The 18,344-nt window shown below is 35.6% G+C and overlaps 1 protein-coding gene across 1 annotated transcript in view; it reads right to left on the reverse strand.

Annotated features, from left to right (window-relative positions):
* DEK (DEK proto-oncogene) overlaps window positions 1-18,344 on the reverse strand; it is a 33,965-nt gene that overhangs the window by 11,120 nt on the left and 4,501 nt on the right. Inside the window, exons 5-7 of the mRNA XM_063096907.1 lie at window positions 17,490-17,584; window positions 16,257-16,377; window positions 11,217-11,402 (exon numbers count right to left, since the gene is read on the reverse strand). Of these exons, the coding sequence (XP_062952977.1) occupies window positions 11,217-11,402; window positions 16,257-16,377; window positions 17,490-17,584 (402 nt within the window). The remainder of the gene's footprint in view (window positions 1-11,216; window positions 11,403-16,256; window positions 16,378-17,489; window positions 17,585-18,344) is intronic.

Consider the following 18,344-nt stretch of genomic DNA (forward strand, 5'->3'; position numbering starts at 1 on the left):
ATGTAACTAAAAGGATAAAGAAACATGTATATACAAATATAAGTTTTCACAAACATGATCTCATGAGCTGAAATACAAAACAAAACAAAGCAAAGAAAAAAAAGAAAATCCAAAGACAAAAACCAAATTGTTTACCTCAATGAGTAGTCAAGTCAGCCAAAACCTCAGTTAGTAAGAAGCAAGACCTCTGATTAGGGCCAGTGTGCCTCCTACTGTATTAGAGAAATGACTATGGCACCCTATGTATTTCTTTAGCCAGGGATGAAACTATAGAACTAAATTACAGTAAGCCAGGTGATATGATATTTATCATACTGTTAAATTTAGATATTTTCACATTACATATAAATAATGATAACAATAAAAAATGTTGGCAGAAAATACAGAACGGCAACAAAGAAACCAAACTGCCTTAGAGCTATCTCTGGCCCTTATCCTCCAAACGTTGCACTGGCTCCAGGATGCTTTCTGTAGAAAAAAAATTTTTTTTAAAAGCTAAGATGGGTCTTTATGTAATCCAACTACTTTTCTCCCAGTCCCTTTCGTTTATTATGCCAACCTCTCTTGTTTACATTTCAAGGCTCAGATCAAACTGGTACCTCCACTGTGAAGTTTTCACTATATCCATGAATTTTGCTCTCCACATGGCCTTAGAAAGAGCTAAATACTCTACCTTCTGAGCTGCTACATTATATTGTTCATGCCTCTTCTTTAGCTTTTAAGTTATATTTTACTGTAGTTTTTTCCCTCCCAATCTTTGACCTCTCTACTCCCACCAACCAAACCACAGTGTGTAAGGATAGAGACCTTGCCTTATATATTTATTGATCTCCAGTGAGGAGCTTAGAACTGGCACTTAGTAGTTGCTATGTAATTATTTGGAAAATTGAGGTGGGAAAAGATACTTGGGGACTAGATAAACTTTAATGATCTCTTCCACCCCAGGGTGATTTCATTAAAATCACCCTGGCTTGCTAAGACCAAGATGGCTCCTATTAATAGCAATTAGTCAGACCTCTTGATTTTTAGTATCACTCTCTTCTTGTACAACTTAGCTATATAGCTTGTACATCTAAGAAAAGAAAAAAAGGACAATTAGATCATATCAAGGGTGGGCCTGGGCACCTACATATATACATTTGAAGCCCCACAGCTGACTCATCTAGCCATACCATATAAAATGAGAAATAAATTTATAGTCTAGATCTGTCACCAAGCTTTCTCTTTAAAGAGCCAGATAGTAAATATTTTTGGCTTTGTTAGCTACATACAGTCTTCACTGCACATTCTTAATTTTTTGTTTTCTCATTTAAAAATGGAAAATAAGTCTCAGATTGCAGGCTGTACAAAAACAGGCTGGATTTGGTATACAGGCTATGGTCTGCTGATTCCTAGACTAGATTATGAATTATTGGAGATATACACAGAAAAGGCAGGAACTAGACGAAGCAATCAATAGAATTCTTCAAGTTATAAAGTTTATCTTGATAGCTTTTAGTTTTAAGTTTTAATAAACAGAAGAGGATACTCATTAACTTTTCTAAACTATTGCTTAAAATCAAATTTTGATCTAAAATCAGTAGTTCTATAGAGAGAACTCTGAAGACAGAAGTATATGAACCAGAAGCTCTAGAAAGAGTAATAGGAAAGAAGCTCTAAAAAACATCATTATATATTACATCCAAGAACAAAAATGAGGTTATCTCCCTCATCTCTCATGGAGTCAAAACCAAAGGAGATGCAAGATGTAAAAGTACATGCTACATAGTAGATTCTCAATTGTTTCTTCCTTGTATGTAGTAATAAATGCTTATTGAATGAGTTGTACGTCTTCCCAGGTAGACTTGTCAGTTCCTGGAAGACACAGGACATATCTCATGTCTCATTTTTCCCCCTACTTCGCAAAATGCTCAGGTATAGAATAAAACAATCATTCTAAATGAATGAAAATGATGAATCTATCCCCAAAGGTTTTATTAGTCATGCAATGCCCAACCTCACAACTTCTCTACAGTCTGGCTTCAACCTATGTTACTCTACCTTCATCTCTCATTGCTCTACTTCTGGGCATACGACTCTAACCACAAAGAATTGGGTTTGTCAAAGGCATCCCTTCCCTGCTTCCCATCTTTGTTCACATGTCCAACTTTACTCTCCATTCCCAAGGTCAACTTGAATTGGTTATTCTTCCATTTCTCCCCAAAGCCTTTCCTCAACAAATATGAAAATTCTTCTTCTTTTGAAATACTATATTATCAAATGGCATTTGGGTATAAACATATTATGTAACCCCAAAATCACTTAGCATACTTCCAATTCATTGAATTGAGCAATAAAAAGTGGTTACATTAGAAATGAAGTACTGGCCACCTGTTTCGGTCTCTTTTTAAATATTCTGAAAACTTACTATTCCTATTACTAATTACTATTATAAGCACTATGTAGCACTATAAGGGAGAAATGTTAGAGATACTCATGATAGTTAACATCTGTTATTTAATCAAGTGGGATCCTAGACTAAGAATTTTGATAAAACATACAGGGGAAAAAATAGGTAACAAGTTAAAAAAATAAATAAATAAAAAATAAAAAAAATAAAGAAAAAGCTGGTTTCCAAATTGTCACAGGATTTTTTTTTTTTTTAGAAAAAAGATGACCGGTAAGGGGATCTTAACGCTTGACTTGGTGTTGTTAGCACCACGCTCTCCCAAGTGAGCTAACCGGCCATCCCTATATAGGGATCTGAACCCTCGGCCTTGGTGTTATCAGCACCACACTCTCCCAAGTGAGCCACTGGCCGGCCCCAAATTGTCATAGGATTTATTTTTAAGGAGTCTGGTTTGAATATGCTGCAAGCAGTTCAATCAGGACCATCAAGTATTTTAGGTATTTTTGATGTGCTAAAAAGGAACAAATAAAAATTGACAGTTGCCATTAATTTCAGATAGTACAATGTTCTATAATCTAAAATTTTAAAAGATCAGTAATAAAAATTTTCAAAAATTTGAAGGGGATTTTCCATGTCTTTGATAACCATGAAGGTACAGAATCAGAGGAATGACACAAGCACTTTTTGAAGGAAGGCAAAAAAATCTTGGGAGAGTAAGGCTTACCTAACTTTTATAGGCAGCAGGGCTCTTGAAGGAGGGTCTCCAAAAAAGACGCCTGTCACAGAGCCAGAATTCTGTCCTCACAGCAGAAAGGTTGTACTGGGTGAACAGATGAACAAAATAAACATTAGCTTAAAATACACTATTCTTTTAACAACTTGGCTGAGAAAACTCAGAATGCCAAGAGTAAAGAATGTGCAAGTCTAGTTATATTTCACAAAAGATTATGAAAACATGTTTAAGTCTAAATGTACTTTATTATGATGAAATTAACTTTGCCTTCCAACAAAAGGTTTAAATGGTTTATATAGTTTTGTAATCCCTCTGATCAAATTATGAAATAAGATTTCTTAGTTTTTTAAAAACACAATTAAGGACTAAGAAAACTTTCAGATTCACCCTCCCACCACTACCAAATAATCCCTCAAACGGTCCAAACAGAAAGTTTACCAAAAATTCTAACTGAAAGTTTCTCTGATTTGGTAAACATGTAGGATGCTCACATTTCACAACCCACTTTTGATCTGTCTTCCTCCTAGCAACAGCAGGAAAGCTAACACCTGGATCTCACAGCTTCCCTTAAAGCTAGATGGCCAGGTGACAAACTTCTGGCCAATGCCATGTGCATGAAGACCTCTAGTAAAAAGCATCCATCCCTTCCAGGGAAAAAAAGCCAAAACATCACTAGGAGAAAGCCCTTTGCTCTTCCTTGTCTGGAAAATGGATACAATGTCTAAAAGTAAAACAACCACCTTATGATCATGAGGTTAAATACACCAAGAAGATGGCAGATCAGAAAGAGATGGTAACCACATCCTTGATACCTTTCTTCAGCTGGCTATACTGGCCCAGAATTGCCTGTGTATTTCTTGTCATGAAATAAAAATAAACTTGTTTTGGACATTATAAGTAAAGTGAATTATTTCACCTAAGAACATTCCTGATACATAAGGAAATGTTCAGATAAATTTTAAATGCACATAAAGTAAAAATCCACAAAGTCTGTTTTATAATTTCCTAGAGATAAGTATTGTGCTGTAAAAACACTAGGAAACAAAAACTCAAGAAAAAGAGGCATTAGGATAAGATGAAAAAAGAAACAAAGTATGCTTTTCAAATGACTATTAGAGTTGTTTTCTCCAATGGGCACTGTCTGACCTTTCTTTTTTCTGTACTCTCCAGTAATTTCTCTGTCTCAGGTTAACACCTGTGAATAGCATGGCAGGGCATGGTTTAACTTCACTAGCTCACTTTAGTAACCTTTGCCCTAAAGATGCTAATCCAATGTTAGAACCAGCTGATTTTCAGAATCAGTTTATAGAAAATAACCTAACCTATTTATTTGTCTAATCTTTTGCCAGAACCTCTCATAGGAACTTTATCAGTAATAAGTTTTTGACAGGAATAGTCCTAAATGTTAAGGGTCTTTAGAGCAGTAAGAAAACCTATGCTTGTTGGAGGGAAATTTACCAGCAAAAAAAAGATTTCCCAGTACAGAATTTTTTGGAATTACATTTGATGACATCATCTCTATACACAGAGTTCAACCAATAATCTGAAAAACAAATAAGAAAATGAGTATAAAATACTCTTACTTCTTAATCTTAGCCTTGGTAAAGACAGGAATATTAGATTTAGAAATTTTACTTGTCATAAAAGATCATCTTAATTCTAATATATATTTCTAATATAATAGCAATTAATACTTATATAGTACATGTGCCAGAAATATCATTCTAAGCATTTTAAATAAGGTCATTTAATACAACCCTATGAGGGTAGTACTATTATTCCCGTTTTATAGATAGGAAACTGAGGCATAGAGTTTAAATAACTTGACCAAAGTCATATAGTGATAATCCAAGGTAGAGCTGGGATTTGAACCCAGTTTCTATAGCCCATGTGTAATGATGATGTCTCCAGGAAAAAATCAAATTTATATTCTATGACAACTTTTCATGCTTTAACTCTGTCCTTAAGTGTATAGGAAACACTGAAGGGCATGTAGTAGCTGAACAAAAATTTGTCGAATGAGGGATACTATTACTTAAAAATTGTCACTATCATATATGTAAATATTAGCAAACATGTTTTCCTACTAGATGTCCAACACATAAAAACTTTAGTGCTCAGATTATTCATCTTCCTTCATGACAAAAATATATTAAGATATCTACAAAGCACTTGCTAGATTTGTAACCATCTCTCTTAAATTATGAAGCATTTCATACTTAGCTTTAAAGAAGTCTTTATAAAACCTGACATTAAAACAAGCATAAATTTTAAATACCTCAAGACAAATATACGCACTAAATACACACATATGTGAAACCAGAGCTCACAACATCTTTATTACCTCTAATTCAGTGGTGCTCAAATGGAGATGTACTCCCCTTACCCCCCACAACTGGCAATGTTTGGAGACACTTTTGGTTGCCAGTGCTGAGGGATGCGGGGTGCCCCCCACAACAAAGAATTTTCTGGCCCACAATATCAAGCTGGCATTAATCAAGTCCCTAAATAAGACAAGTGAATTTACCCAATTTAAAGAAAAAGTTCTGACCTCTGAAGGAGACACCAAAACCAAGTTAATACAGTCTACCAAAATACCATTAACAATAATAGGTGCTGAAGTCCAGCTTCAGTGAGGGGTGGCTACCTGAAAAGGGATGAGGAGGGTCGGCAAAAATAACAAACACAGACGGAGACCTCAATGTATCAATATGCATGTTCTCTCTCTGCAGGCTGTCAGCGCTTTGGAGCTGGAGCCCAGTAGAGCATGAGACAATGCCTTTTATTTAAATTTACAACTCTGTAGGGGGGCTTTGGGTACTATTTTTATTACATCAGCAAGCTTGAATCAATAATTCAAAAAGCACGGGGGAAACTTTTTTGGCAGTCAGCCAGTTCTTTCCCTTCGTCAGCACATCTCAGGTGATTAACTTGTGCTTCCTTTTCTTGGTATCAAGTTATCAGATAGGAACCATCTTCTCATTGTCCTGAAGTTAACCTGTGACCTTTTCCTGTTGGCAAGCTGTGGTTAATATCTACCCTATTAACAGGGTGGCGGTTATGCGGTTACCAAGTGATAGACAATACTATCATGTGACCTATGTCTATTGTTAAATATAAGTACAAATTTGCTAAAAGGAACAATGCTAACGTTTAAATTCTAATGGGAGTCTAATGATTTTATGTTTTAATGGAATGAGCCTATTGTTCATATGGAAAAGGAACAATGGATATTTGAGCAGCATTATCATGCACATTTTGAGGTTATGCATTGGCTGTGGCCGTGTAATCTTGATCTAAATGTTAAAGTGTCCTTGTGCACAGCACCATCCCTCACAAAACCAGGCGCAGTCTCTTATTCTTCTAAGATCTAATTTTGCAGGTTTAATAATTTTACAGCATATAACTTTTATCCCAATACCTGATTTTTAATGATTTATTAAAACTGGACACCACTAAGTAAAGGGAGTTCTACGGTTTCGTTCCCATATACCTAATTTGTCCCAATCATATAATTTCTCATTAATGCCAACCATTCTCTTGCCATTAATACAATCTCCAGTAAATGATGTTTGCCAACTTACATCATATTTTGGACGTCCCCTAGGGGGAAACCAAATTTTTTCTTTCCCCATTTTGTATCCCATATAAGTGTTCACCCAGATGGTAGGGAGAGGATGGGGATTTCTTTTTTGAAGTAATTTCGCCTATATGGACTGTAGCTCATGTTTAGTCATGAGAGGTGCTTTTGAGGCATATGTTGGTGTGATCAATTTGTCATAAAGAGATAATTTAGAATTATCCAATGTACCTGGATCCTCTGTGGGAATGTTTAGTTCAATGACCGCAAAAACATTTGTGTTATTTTTTAAATCTTTTGGGGATTTAGAGAACTGCCACGCTAACCAAAACATCAAAAGAGAAAGCAAAAGCAGTACCGCAAAGCCGAGGCAGCAGCCCTTACGTTTGCAGCAAGTGCTCGTAGCTGTGGCCTTGCCAACAGCTCTCCCTCCGGCGGCCTTGCCAACTCAGAGAGGGCAGCCCAAGCTGATTCCTTTAGGGTCCTGCCATGGCGTGGACCGTGCCATCACCCCCTTTTTTATTTTGTAATTTGAGAGCGAGGAGTTCTCGTTGTGTTATCTTTACTGCGGATCCGAGGTATCTGATGAGGACTGTAAAGTTAGCAAAGTAATGATAGCCAAGAAAAGAGTCTCAGGAGTTGCCAGAGTGCACTGAGACTCAAGTAAAGCAAGAGCAGAAGAAGTTAAAGACTTTATCTGACCCCAAGTTGGTAATGGGGAAGTTTTTGTTGTTTGAGCACGACGGTGGTTTTTGGTGAGACTCATGTCCAACAACATTTTAGACAGCTGGTGCTTGGTCGGTGGAAGTGGGCAGCTGCCCCGTTGTTCCCTCGGGTGGGGCCGTCTGGAGGTCCTGGGTGGTGGGTAAGGTTGGGCCACGGTGTCTGATGGGTCTATCTGGAATCCAAATTGGAGAAGAAACATCTTGGGGAAAAACACAAATGTAGCCACGACCACTGGTTAGTAAAACATCAGGTCCGTTCCTCCAGAGGACCGTGGGCAAAGGTGTTACTAGAGATGAAAAATGGCGCTGAAAGGCAGAAGAATCTTGAGCATCAACATTTATATGGTTGAAAACAAAGAGGCAATGTGACAGGATATGATGTGGGGAAGAATACCTGTATTCAGAATTTTGTAATTTATATAATTGGTTTTTAAAGTTCTGATGGGAACGTTCAATAATTGCTTGACCTTATGGGTTGTAAGGGATTCCTGTTATGTGTTTAATGTTTAACTTTGTACAAAACTCTTGGAAGGCTTTAGAAGTATAAGCAGGAGCATTATCAGTTTTTATAGACTGAGGCATACCTAAGACTGCAAAACAGGAAAAGAGATGTTGAATAACATCCTTAACAGCCTCATCTGTTTGGGCAGTTGCCCAAATACAATGTGAAAATGTATCCACACAAGAACGTATATAAGTTAATTTCCCAAAAGAAGGGAAATGAGTCACATCCATTTGCCACAAGGCATTAGGTTTTAATCCTCGGCGGTTTACTCCCAATGGCAAAGATGGGTGTTGCGTAGGGCACAAAGTACAATTTTTAACTACCTGACGTGCTGTTTCTCTAGTTAAACCAAACTGTTTTCGCAAAGCATTGGAATTTTGATGATGTAAAGCATGACTATCAATAGCCAATTGTACTGAAGAAACAATATTTTTTGTTAATAAATCAGCCATTTTATTTCCAGCACATAAGTTTCCTGGTGAACTGTTATATGCCCGAATGTGTCCTATAAAAAAGGCTTTTGTTCTTGAATGTATAAGTTTTTGCAATTGTATTAAATAATTCTGAATATCACTTTTACTCATAGGAAATGGAACAGTTTCAATGTGTGGAAATAATTTAACAATATACATTGAATCAGTGTAAAGGTTAAAAGCGTCATTAGGTAGCCTTTTAAACACCTCTATGACTGCTAAAAGTTCCACCTTTTGAGCTGAACTTTCCTTAGTCTGGAAAGATATGGAGGTGTCATTTATAATTAGAGCCGTCTTTCCATTAGATGACCCATCGGAAAAAACCAACTTAGCAGGTGGAGGCAAAGGTTGCGATGAACATTTCTGTGTAAAAATTATAGGGTGTATTTTTACAAAATTTAATAAAGGATGTGAAGGTAGGTGATATATTTGACCTACATAACCACTTAATGCTACCTGCCACTCATGATCCTCCTGTAAAAGTTGATCTATTTGATTGCTATTATAAGGTGTGACAATAATGTCAGGTTCTTTTCCAAAAAGCTCTCTAGCTCTTTTGTCTTCCCTTTAATAGCAAGGTGGCAACCAAGACTGAGTATGCTGTTAGTATTCTTTTGTGAGCCACAGGCAGGTGCAACCACTCTATTGGAGCTGTTTGCCAAAAAACTCCTGTGGGGTAATATTCTGTTGCTATGATAAACAGGTGTAAAGGCTGGGCATAATCCATCCTTAATAACTGAGCGGAAGACAGCCTATCTTGAACTAAGGTTAAGGCTTTCTGGGCTTCAGCAGTCAAGTGTCTGGGAGATCTCTATCTCCCTGTAAAATATCAAACAAAGGTTTTAACTTTGTAGAAGTAACCTTTAAATAAGGCCTGATTCAATTAATATCTCCTAAAAGTTTTTGAAAATCATTTAATGTTGATAACTTATCAAGCCGAATTTGTAATTTTTGTGGGGCAACATAATGAGTTTGAATCATTCACCCCAAATAATTAAAAGGAGGAGAAGGCTGAATTTTATCAGGAGCTATTTTAAGGTTGTGAAGTTTCTGTCAATTGTAATAAAGCCTGTTGTAGGATCACTATCTCTGGATGAGCTAAAAGTATGTCATCCATATAATGAATAATGTACATATTAGGAAAATTTCTTCTCACAGGCAATATAGCTGAATCTACAAACTTTTGACATAAAGTGGGACTATTTTTCATTCCCTGAGGAAGGACTTTCCATTGTTATCTGACATATGGTCTTTGAAGATTAGTAGAAGGAATACTGAATGCAAATCTTATCCTATCCTGAGGAGCCAGGGGAATTTGTAAAAGAGCAATCTTGTAAATCTACCACTACGATTGAATAATTTTTAGGAATTGCTACAGGAGATGGGAGACCAGGCTGTAAAGCTCTCATATCTTCCATGGTGACATTAATTTTCCTTAAATCTTGTAATAATCTCCATTTGCCCGATTTCTTTTTAATAACAAATATAGGAGTATTCCAAGGGCTATTAGAAGGTTCAATATGACCCAAGGACAACTGTTCTTAAACATTTGAGCTGCTGACAATTTTTCAGAAGTTAAAGGCCACTGTTCTACCCATTCTGGATCATTATTATTCCAGACTATGGGGCCAGCAGTTAAAACAGCAGCCATTACTCTAAATTTTGATACCCGTTATAAAATCTGACATTAAAACAAGCATAAATTTTAAATACCTCAAGACAAATATACGCACTAAATACACACATATGTGAAACCAGAGCTCACAACATCTTTATTACCTCTAATTCAGTGGTGCTCAAATGGAGATGTACTCCCCTTACCCCCCACAACTGGCAATGTTTGGAGACACTTTTGGTTGCCAGTGCTGAGGGATGCGGGGTGCCCCCCACAACAAAGAATTTTCTGGCCCACAATATCAAGCTGGCATTAATCAAGTCCCTAAATAAGACAAGTGAATTTACCCAATTTAAAGAAAAAGTTCTGACCTCTGAAGGAGACACCAAAACCAAGTTAATACAGTCTACCAAAACACCATTAACAATAATAGGAACTCATCTCTGCTCTCCCTGGTCTACTTGATTGAAGATATACATCAAAGAGAGGGTAAAGTTAACCCTTTTAATCGCTTCAGCAGTTCTCCTCTTCCTGAAGTTTCATTCTGGAAGCTAAGTACTCTCAATGTTTTACAAATACTCCCAAATAAAGTGGCAGACATTCCAAAGTGATACAAAACTTACCCCCTGATCAAATAAACTTCAATGCTGTTATTCTCAATAATCCCCAAAAGGGTAAAAAAAAAAAAAAAAAAAAAAAATGTTCCTTAAAACCTTTGCTTTTTGCATAAACCAGAATAAAATGATTCAAGTAAATTATAAAATATTAATATACTATTAAAAAGTTCTCAAAGAATATGCTCCTATGTGTTCGTCTTCAGGATATGTACACTTCTGTTTCCTTTCCCTTCCAATTTACCCAGTCTTCAAGGTCCAGCTCAAGGCCCACTTCAAATCTAGTCCACAACAACCCCACTCTTTTCCACGCTTATGCTCTGGCATGACAATGAAACTAAAAGCTCCTTAAGGGAAAGAAATGGGATTTATATGAAGGAACTTCAAACAGTTCATGGAAAGTTTCACATTATCTTTTAATTCCATTTCCCCACAAACTTTTTGAAGTACCCTCATACTTAAGTAGTTCTGTGCCTTCAGAATTAAAAAGTGAACTCTGTTTTCTGGCTGTACCTGTTACATACAATACTTAACTCTCCCCATGGAAAGAAACTGTTAAAGAAATAGAATGAAACATTTTACCTCTTCTTCACTTTCTTTATCTTCATCTGAAGACTCTTCCTTGTTTTTCTTTTCATCTTCATCACTACTAGATTCATCTGACAGGATTTCAGGACACTTGGTTCGCTTAGCCTTCCTCGCCATTCCAGAGCTGTTCCGTTCCTTTTTACCACCTTTGCTAGAAGTCTTTTTAGATTTTGGCAATGGCTACGTTAAAAAAATTTATAAAGATAACACCAATGAAGTATTATATTTTCAAGTCAATCAACTGTTTTTAGTAACTACATCTCAACTCAACTTCTTGTTTCTCTTTCAAGAAATTATATTTACAAACTTAGCAGCTTTATAGAGAATTCATCTTTAAGTTAAGCTTAGACAGCTGTTTACACTTTATCAAGAAAATATGTTAAGTTAAACTTGTAATTTATATTTCATTCCCATAAGTCTTAAAACTATCACTACCAAGGGCTGGCCAGTAAGCTCAGCTGGTTAGAGCAGTGTTATAGCACCAAGGTCAGGGGTTCAGATCCCCACACCAGCCAGCTGCCAAAACAAACAAAAACCCATTACTGCCAGAGGAGCTCCTTGCTTTAGAAGGTGCACCAATCTAAGGAATGGGAGGAATCATCCATAAAGAAAATAAAACCTGATCACCACACATCCTGAATTTGCAAATGAACTATACAGTTTGTATTCATATTACGTCTTACTTTTAATAATGTCAGGACCATATTCTCAATGATGCTTCTAAATATGCAATAAATGTTGGATATGTTAATTATAAACTAATTAAGAACTACAAAACAAGTACATTATTATTACTGATACTCAATTAAACCATACATATTTCAAAAGCAGAGTAGATTATGAGAAGAAAATGATTTGACTGTATTAACCAACTTTAATTTTTAAATGCTTTCTTAGGGGAGTATTTGCTAAATTCTGAAACTGAAAACTGTTAAAATAACCTTACATTAAGGATTTTAAAATATATATACTAAGAAATTAATATTATTTGAGATTATGAATATCTTTTATTCTTTTATTTTTGCCTATGTTTCTTTATTTCCTGCAATAAGCAGAAAACATTAAGGTAAACTTTCATAATATACTAAGATATTCAATTATATAAATGCTTGTGGTAATTTTTGCAATATCTTTCATGAAACTAGCAGAACAACAGGTTCTTTCTCTCCTAGTAACTTCCAATCTTCTAACGGTCACTGCCACCTACACAAAAATTAAGAAAAAGTGGCTGCTTTGTGTAATAGTATTATCAGACTATCTATAAATAACTACAGGGTAGCCTCCAGCTTGCTCAACCTACCCTTCTAAAGGCAGACTGCTGAAGAGCCAATTTGAGGTCACTCCAGAAACTTTTAGTGGACCAATCAAAGACAATTTTCAGAGGGGATTCTCCACAGTAAACTTCTTTGAATGTATAGCGATATCCTTTGTATGTGATTACCATTACCAGCTATTACCAGGACCCTAATAATACATTGGGATAAATTTTTTGATAGCACTGTTTGGAAAAAAGGTGACTTTCACAGTCCAAACTCTCACTACCGGCTATATGAACTAGAGGCCTCCAATGTATTAAATGAGATATCCCTTACTATCACAGCTCAGGAACCAGATGCAGGTAGTGAGGACATAATCTGTATATAAAATTAGTAATATGGAAACTGGAATGGGCACTAGATAAATCTATACGGAAAAGTGAAAGGACGTTAAACTATTCAAGTAACCACTCAAGAAAATACAACTCCCCAAAACAGATGAGAAGCTTTAAAAACAAAAAGTAATAACATACAAATGCTTTAGTATTTTCCTATACTGGCTCTAAAAATCTATAATTAATCAGAATCCAATGTCAACAGCATTATCTCTTTTTGGAAACAAAATCTGGTTAACAAAAATAATCAAGGCAGAAGTATAATACAAGAATAGGAAAACGATCAGTGATGAATGTTACTTTCATTTAACAATATACAAATTATTACAGAGAAGAAAAAGTAATAATGAGTTTACAGCATTTTTCTTAAATGAAAACTTAAGATAGCAAAGAAAAGAGCTTGAGTTTGACACTATCAGATTAAGGAGTAATCATAACAAGGTCACATATGAAAACCTAATGTAAGAGTTAGATCATACGGGAAGTATAAAGCTGATTTTCAAAGTGTGGTTCATGGACTGCGGAATTTCCTGAGATCTTTTCAGGAGTCCACATGGTCAAACTACTCTCATAACAATACCAACATATTACTTATTTGCTTTTTTCACTGTTGACATTTGTAAAAATTGGGCAAGAGCAAAGGTGGGTAAAACTGGCACCTTAATACTAATCAAGGCAACAAAATGTACTAGTAGTTCTTGTATTCCTCACAACAACACACCAGCACTAACAACAAAAAAAGTTTCACTTAAGAATGTCATTGATCAAGCAATAAATATAAATTGTATTAACTCTCAATTGAGTAAAAGTCTTTACAGTTATCTATGACAAAATGGGAGACACACACAAAGTACTCTGGCTATATATTGAAGTTCAGTGGTTTTTCTCAAGGAGGAGTCTGTGCAATTGTTTGAACTGTGAACTAACCTAGCTACTTTTTTTAAAAAAATGAAATACCATTTAAAAAAACCTGACAAACATGGCTATTCTGATTTAGGTACGGACAGACATGTCCTAAAAAATGAGAAGCGGCTGGCCATTTAGCTTAGTTGGTCAGAATGCTGCCTTGTAACACTGAAGTCAATGGTTTGGATCTCTGTCCTGGCCAGCTGCCAAAAACCAAAAAATTTAAAAATGAACAACATGAGCCCATCACTTAAAGGAAAACAACTGGGCCGAGCCCGTGGCGCAGTCAGGAGAGTGCGGCGCTGGGAGCGCAGCGACGCTCCCACCGCGGGTTCGGATCCTATATAGGAATGGCCGGTGCACTCACTGGCTGAGTGCCGGTCCCGAAAAAGGAAAAAAAATAAATAAATAAATAAAAAAAAAAAAAAAAAAGGAAAACAACTGATAACATTTATTGTCAACAATAAATGCCATAGTTTCAAGTGGAAATTAGAACTTTGGATAATTACACCTACTATCATGAACTTGAGGTTTCCCAATATCTAAAGATTTTTCTGATGAAATGGTGTTTATATTAACTAATATGACTTTTTGACAGTGTTCAGTAAAACGTGTCAACATTTGGAAGATCTGCATAATTCAATGAATCAATACTTTTCAAATGCTACATGTATGATGAAAGGTCCAAGTTCATTCAAATGATTTCAGATCTACATTAAACATTACAAATAGCCTTTAAGAAATTACCAATTGTGGAGTTTTAGTGTTGTGTTAAAGGAAAGTACCTTCAATTACCTGAAAGGACTTTAAAAATACTCCTTTTTCTCACTATATACCTGTGTCAGGCTGGATTTTCTTCATATACTTCAAGCAAAATAACACATTGCGACAGAACAAATGCAGAAGCAAATGAGAATTGAGCTGTTTTCCCCTTAAGCCAGACATAAAACAGATGTGCAAAAACATAAAATAATAACACTCTACTAATTCTTTTGTAACTATCCCAGGGGATTGGTCCCAGGACCCCCTCACTCCCAGGATACCAAAATCCTCACATGCTCAAATCCCTTACATAACACAGCAGAATACAATATAATTATTCTTCATACAAAATATTACTATAGTTAACATGTTATTTTAAAATAAAAATGTTTTTAATTTCAAAAATAGTAAACAAAAGCTCTTGGGGTCCTCATTAATTAATTTTTTAGAGAAGGATGGTGTCCTGAAACCAATAAACTTGAAATCACTGAGAAAAAGATGAACATAAACATATCCCTCACAACTTAGGCAACTGAGTAATAGCTTCTGAGGAAATAGTGACCAACTTGCATTATGAAATCCTAAAAACGTAAGTACAAGTATTGCCATAGTAAAAGTTAGAAAATATAATCTCATCTTTAAATAAACACCATCATACCCCTTGGGTGTTTAGCTGTGCAACAAAAGTAACACCTTGAATATCCTTTATCTGTCCTTGTCCATCTAATGTGATCAGGACCAAGGGCAGGCAAAAACATAGTCTCAGAGCTATTTTCTGCTTTCAATTTTTTATGCCCTCTCCCCTCTCTAGATGGCATTCCCCTGAACTCCTAGGCCTGCTAAATCTCTTCACACTTCCTTTCCTACCCAAATGAGGAAGAGTACAAAAACATTTGCTGACAAACCTAAATTGAAAATGCAAGGTCGTAATACTTCAACAGGCATTTTAAGTCACTGATGTCATTTGTCACCATTAAATAGTTAGAGCAAACCCAATCTATATTTCTGGAAGAGTGGAAAAAGCATAAAGGCACTTTACTTCCTTTCCAGCTGAGGATTCTGGAAACCTAACTAGGAAACTTGGAAAGTTGGCTTTTTATGTCACTGTTTCATAACCTTATTCCAGGATTTATAAAACATCCATTCTAATATATCCCCCATCCTGTCTTTCCTGATATGATTACAAGCTGCACCAACCACCCCACAACCCAACACCTCTTCTTCAACTCAACCTTTCTCTTCTTCCAGTGCCTTCTAAATACATAACCATGGACATTTACTTTGTTTTTTTTGTCTGATCTGACATTAATTTAATTACTTTTCTTAATCTTATTACCTATTATATCTGACATGAGAAAACATATCTCTTAAGCCTTCTATATTATTTTATTTTATTTTTTTTTGTCTTTTCCGTGACCAGTACTCAGCCAGTGAGCACACCGGCCAGTCCTATATAGGATCCGAACCGGCGGCGGGAGCGTCGCTGCGCTCCCAGCGCCGCACTCTCCCGAGTGTGCCACGGGGTCGGCCCAGCCTTCTATATTATTTCTATCATGAAATTGTTGCAGATATGTCAGTGGAAGTCCTATTATTTGAATGTAGATGATATTACTAAACGTTGACAGCAATGCTGCTGTTAACCAATTATTGTTTCATAGAAAGGAGAGGCTATAAAGGACTGATTTGTTATTAAAATAGTAAAAGCTGATCCTCACTTTGCCAGAAGGCTTTGGATGCATTAAGAAATTCAAAATCCTCTTCACTAGTTCACTATTTACACCTGATCTCTCCAAATCAAGAACCTCGCAGATGCTCTTTAACATGGCATTTCTAAATCTGAAAGAGAAAATGGAAAATATCTAGCTGATTAAACAGGAAAGTTTATAAACATTCTTCACAATATAAAAGAAACAGCCAACCAAATTGGCTCAGTTACACAGATGTAAAGAAAGGCAGGGCTGGCCAATTCACTCAGTTGGTTAGAACATGGTGTTATAAAACCAAGGTCTAGGGTTTGGATCCACTTACCAGCCAGACCCCGCAAAGCTTTACTCAATGTTTCTCTGAATCTTACTCTTAATAACCGTGACTAGTGTACAGCCAGATATGATTATTTTTTATTTTTTATTTTTTTTATTTTTTTGTCTTTTTCGTGACCGGTACTCAGCCAGTGAGCGCACTGGCCATTCCTATATAGGATCTGAACCTGCGGCGGGAGCGTCGCTGCGCTCCCAGCGCCGCACTCTCCCGAGGGCGCCACGGGGTCGGCCCCAGATATGATTATTAATAAACTGAAAACATCATTTACCAATTAAGTTTTAAAGGCAGTACAAGAATAAACATATTTACTAGAAAATTATGTAAAAAGTTTTCAACACTATAAAACTCACGGACTTGATAATTCTTCTGGCTGGTGATGAAATATTACATTTTTCCCTCAGCAATCCTACTATGACAATGTTTCAATGGAGTAATGGGTAATCATCTTTATTTTTTGAGTTCTCAAACTATGAGGCATTTAATAAACAAAACCTCTAAGATATCACTTTTGCTTGCAATATGAAGGACACTGTTTCTATTGAATTAACTTCAAAATAGTTTGAATGGTTTAAAGGGGGACAGGGTGCCTGATGGGACAGGAAGAGGAAAGATTTTCACTGTATTCCTTTTAGACCTTTTGAATTTTGGACTCTGTGAATGATTAACCTGTGTATATCATTCTTTCAGAAAATAAAAATTTCCTTAAAGAGTTTTCAATAATCTTGATAGTCACTGTTTATTGGAAAGTAATGGACATCCCAAGTTAATATATAAAGACAAGTCAAATCCTGGCATTTAAAGAAAAGAATTAGCAATCTACTGAAAATGAATGGTAATCATTTTTAAATGTTAAAAAATAAACTTAAAGCACACTGATCAAAACATGATTATTTCTAAAAGTAACTTACTTTTTCAACATTTCTTCCTTCTTTTTATATTGGACACTTCCTTCTTCAAATGGAAAGCCACTGAACTGACCCACATTCTTCTTTAATGAGGACACCTGAAAATGTTTCTCTTATTATTGCTATTTATTATTCAGTAATGTACACACAAAAAAATCCAAAGCCAGCACCTTTATTTTCATATCTGTCGCCAAGTTACAATATTAAATAAGTCAACATTTCTTGTTCAAAACTGAAAAACATGTTACTAACATATTAACATTATAGAAATCCTACAAACTTAATTTAACTCTTTGAAAATAAGTTTGAATTTGAATGAATTTCCATCTAAATGTTTTCTAACGGCACAAGTGGAAAATTACTACCCCAAAAGACATTCTTTCCATACGTAATACAAGTTATTAGTAATGCTTCTTATTTTCCAAATCAGGAAGTCAAGAACTTTATTCTTTGAAAAAGTTAATACCATTTACCAGTTGGGGGACTTGTATAAATTAGACTGCTGTGAGGATTGAGATTATACAAATTATACCATACTTCAGACATTCTTTTCTAACAGCATCAAATTTTACTTTGCCCAAGCACAACCCAAAGCAAAGTTCCTCAATTATGTGGAATTCTAAGTTACGTATAATAACAAATCCTTTTGCAAAGAATTACCACCCATTTATTAGATATTTGCTCAAAATGAGATACAATTATACCAAATCATTTATTCTGAATGACGAGAATATCCAAAATATAAATTTTTAAAATACATTTAAAGATCACAAAATTATCATAATTTGGATTTCATAATCTGAAATTTCAGTCTGGGATAAAAAGCCCTGGATATTACAATTCTACATGCTAATATCC

Source organism: Cynocephalus volans, chromosome 5, assembly GCF_027409185.1.
Source record: "Cynocephalus volans isolate mCynVol1 chromosome 5, mCynVol1.pri, whole genome shotgun sequence".
In the NCBI taxonomy this organism is placed as follows: Eukaryota; Metazoa; Chordata; class Mammalia; order Dermoptera; family Cynocephalidae; genus Cynocephalus; species Cynocephalus volans.